Source organism: Lactuca virosa, chromosome 4, assembly GCF_052849685.1.
Source record: "Lactuca virosa cultivar CGN04683 chromosome 4, Lactuca_virosa_CGN04683_v6, whole genome shotgun sequence".
Taxonomy (NCBI): domain Eukaryota; kingdom Viridiplantae; phylum Streptophyta; class Magnoliopsida; order Asterales; family Asteraceae; genus Lactuca; species Lactuca virosa.
Window position 1 is genome coordinate 54617336 of NC_136429.1, and position 11566 is coordinate 54628901.

The 11566-nt window shown below is 33.9% G+C and overlaps 2 protein-coding genes across 8 annotated transcripts; one reads left to right on the forward strand and one right to left on the reverse strand.

Annotated features, from left to right (window-relative positions):
* The first annotated feature begins 1512 nt into the window (after positions 1–1512).
* LOC145104275 (uncharacterized) lies at positions 1513–5014 on the forward strand. Of its 7 annotated transcripts, none has more exons than XR_013707049.1 (8): positions 1513–1887; positions 2017–2087; positions 2191–2296; positions 2436–2547; positions 2737–2976; positions 3326–3396; positions 3494–3599; positions 3982–5014. XR_013707049.1 is itself a non-coding variant. In XM_079041539.1 (7 exons), the coding sequence occupies exons 3-7, from the start codon at positions 2192–2194 to the stop codon at positions 3530–3532; spliced, it is 567 nt and encodes a 188-aa protein (XP_078897665.1). In that variant the 5' UTR covers positions 1513–1887; positions 2017–2087; position 2191; the 3' UTR covers positions 3533–3854. The 7 variants fall into 7 exon arrangements, 3 of the variants coding, with proteins under 3 accessions (XP_078897665.1, XP_078897667.1, XP_078897666.1); XR_013707050.1 differs by having other exon boundaries at positions 3985–5014; XR_013707051.1 differs by having other exon boundaries at positions 3494–3595.
* A 3698-nt stretch (positions 5015–8712) lies between these two features.
* LOC145104276 (chlorophyll a-b binding protein 1B, chloroplastic-like) lies at positions 8713–9772 on the reverse strand. The gene is made up of 2 exons (XM_079041542.1): positions 9733–9772; positions 8713–9661 (listed from the first exon to the last, which is right to left on the reverse strand). Exons 1-2 carry the CDS (start codon positions 9755–9757, stop codon positions 8799–8801), a joined length of 888 nt encoding a protein of 295 aa, XP_078897668.1. The 5' UTR covers positions 9758–9772; the 3' UTR covers positions 8713–8798.
* Between the last annotated feature and the right edge of the window lie 1794 nt (positions 9773–11566).

Below are 11566 nucleotides of genomic sequence, written 5' to 3' on the forward strand. Positions count from 1 at the left end.
TAATAATAATAATAATAATAATAATAATAAATACAAAATATTCAAATAAATTATTTATAAATGAGTTAAAAATACATATAGTTTAAAATAGTTTTAAATAAAAAACTTAATTCAATTTGATTCAAACACAACTTTTTATATCTTTCTTACCGTATACTTAAAATTATTATAATATTAGTTACAAATTAGTATACAAATTATTATTTCAATGATAAATACTTGTAATATTGTTTTTATAACATATAATTATTAATATTTATATTACATTATTGGGCACAAATCAAGAGTTTAAAACTCCCACTACAACTCAGTAGTTTTTTTTATTTAAATGTAATTATGATTTCAAATTTAATATAATTTGCTTTTATATTTTCCACTACATTCAAAAGTTTTTTAAACTTATGGTTATTAATGTGCAATGCTTTTTTATTTTCAACTTATTTATTATATACATTGTAGCTATATTAGTAGTATATAAGTTAGTTTTGATTATAAATCATATGTTTGAAAAGATTTATGATTCAAAATGAAAGAGTTTAAAAATAAATAAGTTTTGTCGCATCAATGGTTATTTCAACACAAATTTTTTATAACAATGTTTCTATATATCAAATGTATGTTGATTTCTAAATATTCATTCTGAATGATTTATAAGTGTTTAATAAGTTTGTTTGATGTAAATGTTATAATATTGTAGTGTTTTTTATTTTATTAAAAGCTATAGTGTCTTTCAAACTATTTGTTATTTGTTTTATATACAAATCGGCATACGTTTTATATATATTTCTACAACTTAAAACGTTCTATAAAAATCATCAAAAGTTCTAGTATTTGTTTTTTTCATACTACTTTGTGTTTTTATATACATAGAAATCAATATATGTTTGATATATAATTTACACAACATAAAACAGTCTATAAAATTATAAATTAATAGTGGAAATATCTAATGATATAAATTATTAAAATTAATAAAACTAATATGTTAACTATAAAGTTTGTTTTGCTATTGACATTAGTTTTACATGTATAAATATTAAATCAAAATTTGTTAAATATTATTATTTTAATTAAATAATTATATTCACATAAAGTTACTAAGGTTTTGGTATAATTGGCCCCATATTTGGTGTAGATCGGAATTAGTCCAGTTTTTTTTATTGAAATTGCAATTTGTCCTTGCAACAGTAACACTATTTTATGTTCATGAGCCTTTTGGTCAATGGCTGGTCAATGATGAATACGTATTGGGTTTTTCCTGTAATTTGGTCTTCATCATTAACACACGTTTCAATTTATTGTTTCACCGTTTTTAGGTCCAATGAAATCCTTCCAAAGCATCGACTCCACCGCCTTCTCTTCCGACTTATACTCTCAGATGTTTAAGGGGTAGTTTGGCTAAGCTTATTTTTGGTTTATTTTCCCAGCTTATTTTTTATAAACTTATTTTTTTTAACTTATTTTTTAATTTCTGAGCTTATATGTATTACACTAAGAAAATAAGTCGAATTTATGAAAAAGTAAGTCAAAAAAAACAAGATTAAAATAAGCTCGGAAAATAAGCCATAAAAGACACCCTTACAGTCGACCCCCGCCTCTTCTAACTCAAATATCGCAATTAATTTCATCGACTTCTCCATCCCTAGAACATTACCTATCACCGGTTCAGGAGTTCCGTCCATTTCAGAGAAGAAGACGGCCGACCAGCGTTACCACACTGAATCACCGATATCTTTACCGCTGGTGCCCACCAAAAGCCCTGAAACCTATTTCAATCGTCTACGCCTCCATCTTCGCTTTCAATTGCATATGAGTTCAGCCTTTTGAGGTTTTACAACAGAGCTCTACCGTTCGTTGCTTTTCAGGCCAGGAACGTCGATTAAGCAGGTACATTGCTCCCCTTTCTCATCCTCCGCTTCCTATTTTGACACATCTACTACTTCCCTTCTATCGTCTTCTTCATCCTCTATCTACTAAATTAAGTTTTTATTTCATACCCATGTAACTGCACTACAGATAGCCGGTGTGTGGCGGAAATCTTTATCCGTTTTGCTTTATGATTGGGTGTTAGGAGTGGAAGGAAGCAGGTACGCTTTAAAGATCTTACCATTTTTCCCTGTTTTATTTCATTTATTTTTTTGAAGTAAATGAGTTCTTGATTATATTTCCTCATTAATATGTGTTATTCAGAATGTGGGAACTTTATTTTGTGATACACATTCAATTGGAACTATTGTTGATAGAAAAGCAATTACAGCTATGGGTTTTGATTGGCCTTTTCGGGTTCTATTTCAAGGTATCTTGCTTATTTGTTCTTATTTGTTTCTAATATATAGACAATTCATGCCAACTGTTTGTGAAAATACCCAAGTGAAACTCATATGTGATGTTACATTTTTGCAATGAATTAAGCTTTGATGATTTTTAAACTGCAGTCTCCGTGGACAGAACCTGCTACGATGTATGGCTTCAGTTTATATCTACCTAATTCTATAGCTTCTTTGAGAAACAACTTGGGAGGTTCCTCCAAGATGATTTTTTTATCAGGTAAAGCTTAATTTAATATAAATTTGTCATCTTTCATGCATAGTTTTACAAAAAAAGATCGAGTATTTGCCTTTCTTTTTATTTGGGTTTTTCTAATTTCATAGAAAGATTGAATCTTTACGCATCTTTCTGATTTGAGTTTTTCTAATTTCATTAAAATATTGGATCTTTAACTTTCTTTTGATTCAGGTGTTCTGTTCAGACATCAAATTCTAGACTGTGCACATAGAACCCAGTTTATGATTGCTGGTGAGAAATACTCAGATTATATAACCAAAAAAGACCATAAAAAAACAAAAGGTAATAGCTACCGTCCATTTTTTTATTGGTCTAATTTATCTTCACCATTGAAGATACATGCATATATTACTCCACTGTACTTTGAGAAGACTACTCAACTATGGCATTGTATTTTCCAAAAAATGGAAGGTAGGTTTTACTGTTTTTTGTTTTTTTTATATAATCTGATTATTTCTTGAAGGGAATTACAGATAAATAAAAAATTATTTTTATTATAAAAAATTGATTTTTTTTAAATTGAGATGCATACAATCTAAAAAATTATTGATGGGGTATCATGAAAGGATGCACGACCAACACCAAAATGACAGTCGTTTGATTTGTTTTTTTTACATCTTATATGCATATTTGAAACACTTAGATGTCACACTGATAGCAAGAACGTGTTCTATGAGAAATAGTGTGGTTTTTAACATCTATACACAAATTTTTTGTTATCATTTATCATATAGTTCTAACAAGAAATTATGATACATAGGGACTAGAATGGGGAGAATAGGAGCTGATCATGGTGGGTATGTTATTTATATTCAATACGATGATTACCAGGTTAGAATTTTAGGTTAACATTGATTTTAATTGGTTGCTACTGATATTGCACTCATGGAACCACACTACTAATACATAATTTATTGCTTTTATGCAGCTACACGAGGATAACGTTTTGATGTGTTTTGGTAGTTAACACGAGATGACATACCATCCCTAAGACCAACTCAATAATTTTTTATTACTCTAAATACCTATGGTGGGTAAGAAGCTTGGTTACTACAAGTTATAGTTTTAAGGGGTCCTATGGTTGAGCAGATAATTCAATAATTTGACATAATATGTTGAGGTGGAACAAAACTTATGGCATGAAGTTACGTTTTTGAGATTAAATGGGTATTTAGATGCCCTATGTTGCAAAATTAATTTGTTTAATGTGTAAGGGGTATAAGGGGTACAGGTACATGACGGAATGCAAATTGAAAATGTCATAAAATAATTGGCTATTGATTGTTTTATATGGCAAAACCCTTGACTATTGAATGTATTAAGTCATTTTATGTTGTAATTATGTTTTTAAATTATTTATCTTTTTTTTTTCTTTATGCATAATCAAATCTGATTGGTTCATGGTTTCTTTGATAGAAGAAAGTAAAGAATTGAAGAGAGTAAGAATGATATAGATGAACTTGATGCGACTGCTCAGATGGGGACGATAAAGAACAAACGAAGCCTAACAAAAAGTACCCCATGTTAACCTATTCCCTCTTTTTCTTTCTTTCATCTATGCTCGAAAACATTTGTTAAAAAAACAGAACTGTTGCCATTTGGAACTGATACTTGAAGTACAATTAAATCAATTTAGTCACTTAGTTATTTTTTGTAGTGATTAAGACATTATTATACTTTTTTAAGTGAAAATGCTGGGGAGATCACAACTTCATTACCAGTCAAAGAAAGTCAAAGTGTTCATCTGTTTTTTACACTTAAAGAAGGATTCTAATAGGCATTGTTTGATTATTTTTTCCAAATGGAGTTCACGTGTTAAAGGGTTATTTCTTTTTTGACTTTATTTATAAATTTTTGTGTTAAAGAGTTATATCTTTTTTGACTTTATTTATAAATTTTTGTCTGTTTTGAAGCTCCTTTAATTTTTCACCGTCCACATTTATGAGTTATTATATGTCTAGATGATGCCTTCTGCACCAAATCAAGTACATCAAGGGTTTTTTGTAACTAGGATGGGAGACGATGATGGCAGCAAGGGAAATAGGTGTAAATTGGTCATTTCAGAATCACCGAGTGTATTATTGCTTTTTGTAACTTAGGATTAGAGTTTTAATTCTTCTACAATTGATTCAAATTCAATTTTTTTGTAACATTATTTCTTACCCATAATAGCAACCTACTTACATTTCGATACCAATATGAGCAGTGGTCATCGAATCAACAACATGGAAGCGATATCAGTCACAAACTGAAGAAGGCGAAAGTCACAAACTGAAGAAGGCGAAAAGTTATGTTTAAAATCAGTGCACCAAACAAATCCAGTTGTTCAAACTATTGTTGGACTCAAACTGAATGCTTATGTACCGCTTTCACATATAACTACATTCTGTGTATACAATCAAACAAAAAACAAAACTCCTTCTGGCCCATGCAAACCATGGGCATCTTATCTCCAATACAAACTTATGTTAATAAAATTGTAACACTCGATTTTGGATTTGCTTCATTATTCGGGGTTGCGGCCCAATCATCAGTTGTCATGAGGCTTAGGGCCTTGGGGAAGAAAGGATTTGGCCCTTTTCGGATGTGGGTGTTATGGTTTAAGTGATCCAAGTGTTCGATGGTGTTTTCGGAGCCCAAGGGTATAATTGTAATTTGATAACTTGGTCCTTTATGACTTTTGAGTTTTGTTCGGGAAGTTTTAAGGCTATGGTGAGTTGTTAGAAGCGTAGGGTTTCTCGCCACCTTTCCGTGGATATAAGGTTCGTTGGAAACGAACCTAAGATGAGGAAGTTAGAGAAATTTGAAATTTTGGTAGATATGGCCCTTAATGGAAAATATTTGCAAATCAGTCCCTGCATGCAGGGAGGAGAGCGTGCCTCTGGGTGTGGACGCCCAGCGTAAGCTGGGGTACGCCCAACGTAATGAGCAGAGTGTCAAACCCTAACTTTTAGGGTTTGGTTACCATTTAAGCATCCTTATAAGCTCAAGGCTCTTTCATTTCTCAGCCTCCACTGACTTCTAGCCTCATTTCGGAAAACCTAACCTCTCATTGAGTGTTTATGAGATCTAAGTGTGCATTTTGGTGTGCTTTTGCTCATTTTCAAGGAAAGGTGTTTGGTGCTATCTTGTGGTTCAAAGGAAGACTTCTAGATCCAGAATCTTGACTTCATTTCCAGCTCATTTAAGGTATCAAGTTCATACCTTGGCTTCTTGTTATGCTTTATGGGTTTAGGGATAGATTTGTGCTTATTTTGGGATTTTGAGTCCTCCTTGTGAGTTTGAGCCACTCCAAGAGCTAAGATTGCTAGATCTTGCCCTTTCTGAGTTTATAAGTTTGTAAAAATGGTATCTTGATCCTTGCTTTTGGTCCATGCATGTTCTAGTTGGATTAGAATGGGTCTAAATGGATTTATATGGTTGTTGGGTCCCATTAAGTCATGCAAATGCATAAAGGTGCCGACTTTATGCATTAGGAGCTTTATTTTAAGGTTCTCAGAAGTTTGGGTGCAAAGTGCTTAAGTGGTTAAGCCATAAAATAAGTTTTGGAATAAGTCAGGTTACGCCTCGCATAACTAAACGTACGCCCAATGTACCTAGTTATTGGTCACGATCTGGATTCGTTGAGTACGTCCAACGTACTGAGCGTACGCCCCGCGTACATCGTTCAACTGGGCTTTGGGCTTGTTGTGTTTTTGGGCTTCGCATCTTTGGACTTGTTGCTTTGGGCCTTGTGGGCCATCTGAGATCAACTTTTTGGATTAAGGAAATTTTTGGGCTTAGGATAAGGCCCATATGGGGTTAGGCTCAATTTGGAAAATTGGGCCATTAGTGGGCCTTTGTGGATCCATTAGTTTTGGCCTTTTGGTTTATGAATTTGGGCCTCAGTTTTAGTTCAAGCTGGGCCAGGGGTAAAATGGTAATTTTACCCCAATTATGGATTATGGGTCATAGATTGAAACCCAATTGTTAATTAGGTGTTATTTTATACTGATAGCTCGGGGAGTCGTCAGCGCAACAGCTAGGGATTTCTTTCGATGAGCTTCAACATTCGAGGTGAGTCTCCTCACAGTTCTATGGGTCGAAGGTACCAATGCCGGCCCATTTGGTTTATGTTTTATAGATTGACCCGGGGGTGGCCTTTGGCATTTGTATGAAAGACCGGGAGGTCGCTCCTGACAATCTGTATGCAAGACCAGAGTCTGAACTCTGCAATTAATTAGTTAATTAGTTGTAGATTGTATGCTAGTTGTCTTTGTGATACTTGCATGGAAGACCATGTGGTGGCTCCTGGCAATTGTCTGTAAGACGCAGAGTTTTGGACCCCGACTCGGCAAAGAAAGACCATGATACGACTCGTGGCATAATGGCAAGACTACGGTTGGCACATAGCACTTTCTATTTATTGTTGGATATGCATGATATGTATGGATCGTATGATATGTATGGCATGTGGTATTTGGGGAACTCACTGAGATTTGTGATTAGTTTGTGGTTTACGGTTTCAGGTACTTCCGGTTCGAAAGGGAAGGGCACGGCTTGATCGCAACGCATACACCCGCGTTTTTCATAATTTGTGATTTTGGGATTTTACTCTGATAATTGTTTACTCTGGAATACTTTTAAATGTTTGAGTAAAGATAAATGAATGTTTGAATATATATCAAAAATGAAATTTTTACCCTATGATTTTCGGGATGTACAAAAACGATCAAGGAGCAAAAAGTGAAAATATTGTCTTTGTAAATATTTGGACCTATTAAATTGCATGTATAAAATATTTCATTTCTCTTAGTAGTTGCGACTTACGATGAAGAAAAAACAACCGACAGAAAGATTTTGATTCATAGTAAGTGTTTTAATATTCAATTAGGTTTCATCCTAATCTTTAATTTAATAAGGGTAATTTAGTAAAGTTATATAAAATTTCAATTTTACATAAGTTCTTAATTTTTAAATTAATTTAATCCTAATTAAGTTATAAGTTTGGATATAAATATGAGTTTTATAGTTTGAAAATGATGATCCTCCTATACGGTACATGAACAGGGTTCTAAGGCTGTAATAGATCATCTGAATAGGAGCAGATATAGCAAACACATAACTCATGAGGAACCTAGGACAAATTCAATATCTTATAGAAGCAACACAAAAAGAACAAGTATAAAATTCTCAACAAACTCCTTCAAGAACGACTGATAAACGATGACACCATCTTTAACGTAATGTCTTCTGTTGGTTTTCTTTGACATTAGTGGCGAATACAACCCCCACGAAGTGGGGTTTCCTATCTAGTTTAATATAAAAAAAAGAATAATATCCGATTAAATCAATCTAAAAATACCAACATATAAATATAACCGACAAATCTATATGGGAATAAGAATCAAACTCAAACTCAATCAAATAAAAAAACCTTTGATTCTTATTATAAGTATAAAATAAATCAGGATTCCAAATAAATATTACAATGAAAAAAAAACCTAAAATATTTGAAATAAAATATGAAATTCCCATCACTTTCAATTTTAAAAACCATTTATTAATACTAAGTAAAAAATCAGTATAATTTCCATAAGAATCGGTTTAAATAATAAGTAAGATATGAAATCAGCATGTATACTACATAATAGCTTTTTAAAATTAAAAAACCTTTGATTCATATTAGAAGTATAAAATACACTTTATTCTTAACTCTCATTTGTAATTTGTCATATGTTTTCATAAGATTTTATTATAATAACTTAATTTTTTATTTTTCCATATACCATTTTTCATTTACAAAATTGATTCTGGTTGTTTTTTTTGTTATATTGAAATTTATATTTCATTATATAATATCATTATTTTTTTTCATTAATTTACACATGAAGAATTCATCTATCTTATTTTTACCCATTATAATACAAAATAAACATCACATCACTATATTAATTATTAATTTTTGTTAAAATACTTTATTAATTATTTATAATTTTTATCTATCAATATTCGTTTAATTTTGTAAGTGCCGTTCTCACGAATGCTAACCTAATTAATATAATATAAATAAATAAATAAAAAGTAAGCATTTTAATCACACGCTAAATAATTAATCAACCAAAGATTAAAACCCACTGATGAAAAGGAAACTAATCAAACACCAAATTCAAAATTAAACCATATATTACTACATTAATTCACAGAGAGTTCAACATCAATCAAATATTATCTCGCACTCAAATTCACAAAACTCACTTTCCAGGTACAAAGTTTGTAGCATATGACCATGCATTGTTTGCAACAGGGTCAGCAAGGTGATCAGCAAGGTTCTCCAATGGTCCCTTTCCGGTAACAATGGCTTGAACAAAGAACCCAAACATAGAGAACATGGCTAGTCTACCGTTCTTGAGCTCCTTCACTTTCAGCTCAGCAAATGCCTCTGGGTCATCAGCCAGACCCAATGGGTCGAAGCTACCACCAGGGTAAAGTGGGTCAACTACCTCACCAAGAGGTCCACCAGCAATTCTGTAACCTTCAACTGCACCCATCAAGATCACTTGGGTAGCCCAGATGGCTAAAATGCTTTGTGCGTGGATCAAACTAGGGTTCCCCAAGTAGTCAAGACCACCCTCACTAAAGATCTGGGATCCAGCCTTGAACCATACAGCCTCACCAAACTTGACGCCGTTACGAGCCAAGAGTTCAGGGAAGACGCACCCAAGAGCTCCGAGCATGGCCCATCTGCTGTGGATGACCTCAAGCTCACGGTTCTTGGCGAATGTTTCAGGATCAGCAGAGAGCCCAGCAGTGTCCCAACCGTAGTCACCGGGGAACTCACCGGTCAGGTAAGATGGGGCTTCGCCGGAGAATGGGCCAAGGTACTTAACACGGTCGGGGCCGTACCATGGACTTCCTGATGGTGCGACTTTCTTGACTGCTGTCTTCCTCATGGAAACCCTTCCATTTCCGGTGATTTCTGAACCAGATGGTGTTATTTTCACTGCTTGTCCGATGAATGAAGAAGATACAGACATGGTGGAAGCTGCCATTCTGTTAAATTTGGTTGAAAGATGTTGTGGAGATAGGAGAGTTTGAGTTATGAAGATGGGGAGATCTGCAAGTTTATTTATAAGGTGGTTTTTAGGTCAGATAGATGATCAATGCTTATCTAGATACAATCTTTACCTTCATTTTGATTGGCAAACAACATTCTAGTTTTATCTAAGGGTCGGTAATCTGCGTGCTGTGAGTTCTCTGGTCCACCAGAGATTTTTGAAGGGGCTGCGGTTTATTCATGGCTCTGGTTTATTGAGGGAATGTAATGGCTCCCATTCTCAGCCACAAGCTGTTCTTGGTGTGGGGTTTTTCATCTTTAACCATTTTATATTTTCACAAAGTTACATAAACAGTCATCATGCTTTACAAAGTGACCGGTTCAGCAACAATTTTTTTTTCCGTGATTAAAAATTTAAAACGGTCCGTATGGTTTTAATATTATTAGTAATCATGTAAACATTTTAAATTTTTTAACACAAATATATGTGATTTTCCATAATATCAAGTTGAGTACATTATTTTTTTTTTCGGTCTATTTGGTTTCAATTCCTATCATAGTTGGTCTTCTCCCGGTAAAAGGAACTTTATATCTTCTATAATATATTTAGTTTATTTTATATAAAAATAACTATGTTTTATAGTTAAAGATAAATTGGGCCCACCACTTCCAATCATTCATTCATTAATTCTACACCCCCTCTCTCTCTCTCTCACACACATACACACACATATTCATCCCTAACTCCTTCCTAATCTCTATTTCTCTCAATCGATCGGTCAATCTCTTTTCTTTCTACTTCAAAATTAATCCAAAATGCAACCCTTTCCCATACTCTATGCTTGCACCGCCCCTTTTCCTTTTTGAACCAAATCGATAACCATACACAAGTCTAGAAATCTGCTAATGTGTCTTCCTTCTCTCAAAATCAAAAAGTAGAGAAGGTGAAGAACATTGAGCTCACCTTTGTGCATCTCACACCTCTCTTACACAGGTATCAAATTAAAATGGAAGAACAACTATGTGAAGAACCTAGATTTTGGAGATGATGATGAATAAAGTCGATGTTGGCGGTGCTCGGTGATGTTTGATGTTGGTGGTGTTGTGGTGATCGGCTGTTCAGTTGGCTATATTATGGTAGGTTGGACGATGGTGACCGTAGAATCGACAAGTCATAATAGATATGTGGGTTTTAGCAGGTGTTCAACAATGTGGTGAGTGGTGGTATTACAAGTGGATTGTAGGAAGTAAGAAATGTGGTTTTTGGTGGTGATTTGATAAAGGTTGTGGTGGTGGTTCGTTGATGATGAAGGTGTTTTCTGGAGGTGATTTGAAGTTGCAAAGGTGTTGGAATAGAGGGATAAGGGTGGACTGGTGCTTAATAGTTTTGTGTTAAGGATGGTGGCGAGAAGGTGGTTGAAAGGAAGAATAAGGGTAGTTTTTGGTTGTTTGTGTGATGGGTTGAAGCTGCCTCTGGAGAAGGTAAGCCAAGAGTGAGCATCAAGGCTCAAGATTTAGCAGACTTCTTGACAGATATGCCTAAAGAGGGAAAAACAGACATTTGCGTCATAAAAGTACCTAGTACCGAAGCAGTCTTAACAAAACCCTCTTCCCCGGTAGTCGTAGGATCCCATTATTAATGGGTATTACACACCAATGGGGCGCCGATCCATGATGGCTTGGGAACAGAGGCCATTCTGACAAGTCCTTCAGGAGAAAAAGTAACATATGCGCTCCATTTCAACTTCAGTTGCTATAATAACGAATCAGAGTATGAGGTATTGTTGGTCGGATTGCAACTAGCTATTAGTATAAATGTGTCAAAAATCAGTTGTAGATGTCGAATATAGTTGTGAGGTGTCGAAGGTCATAGTTAGTTTCGATAATTTGTAACTTTATTACAAGGGCACGTTATGTTTCGAAGTTTACAGTGTGCAGTCCCTTGTATTTTTTATTTGCTTTCAT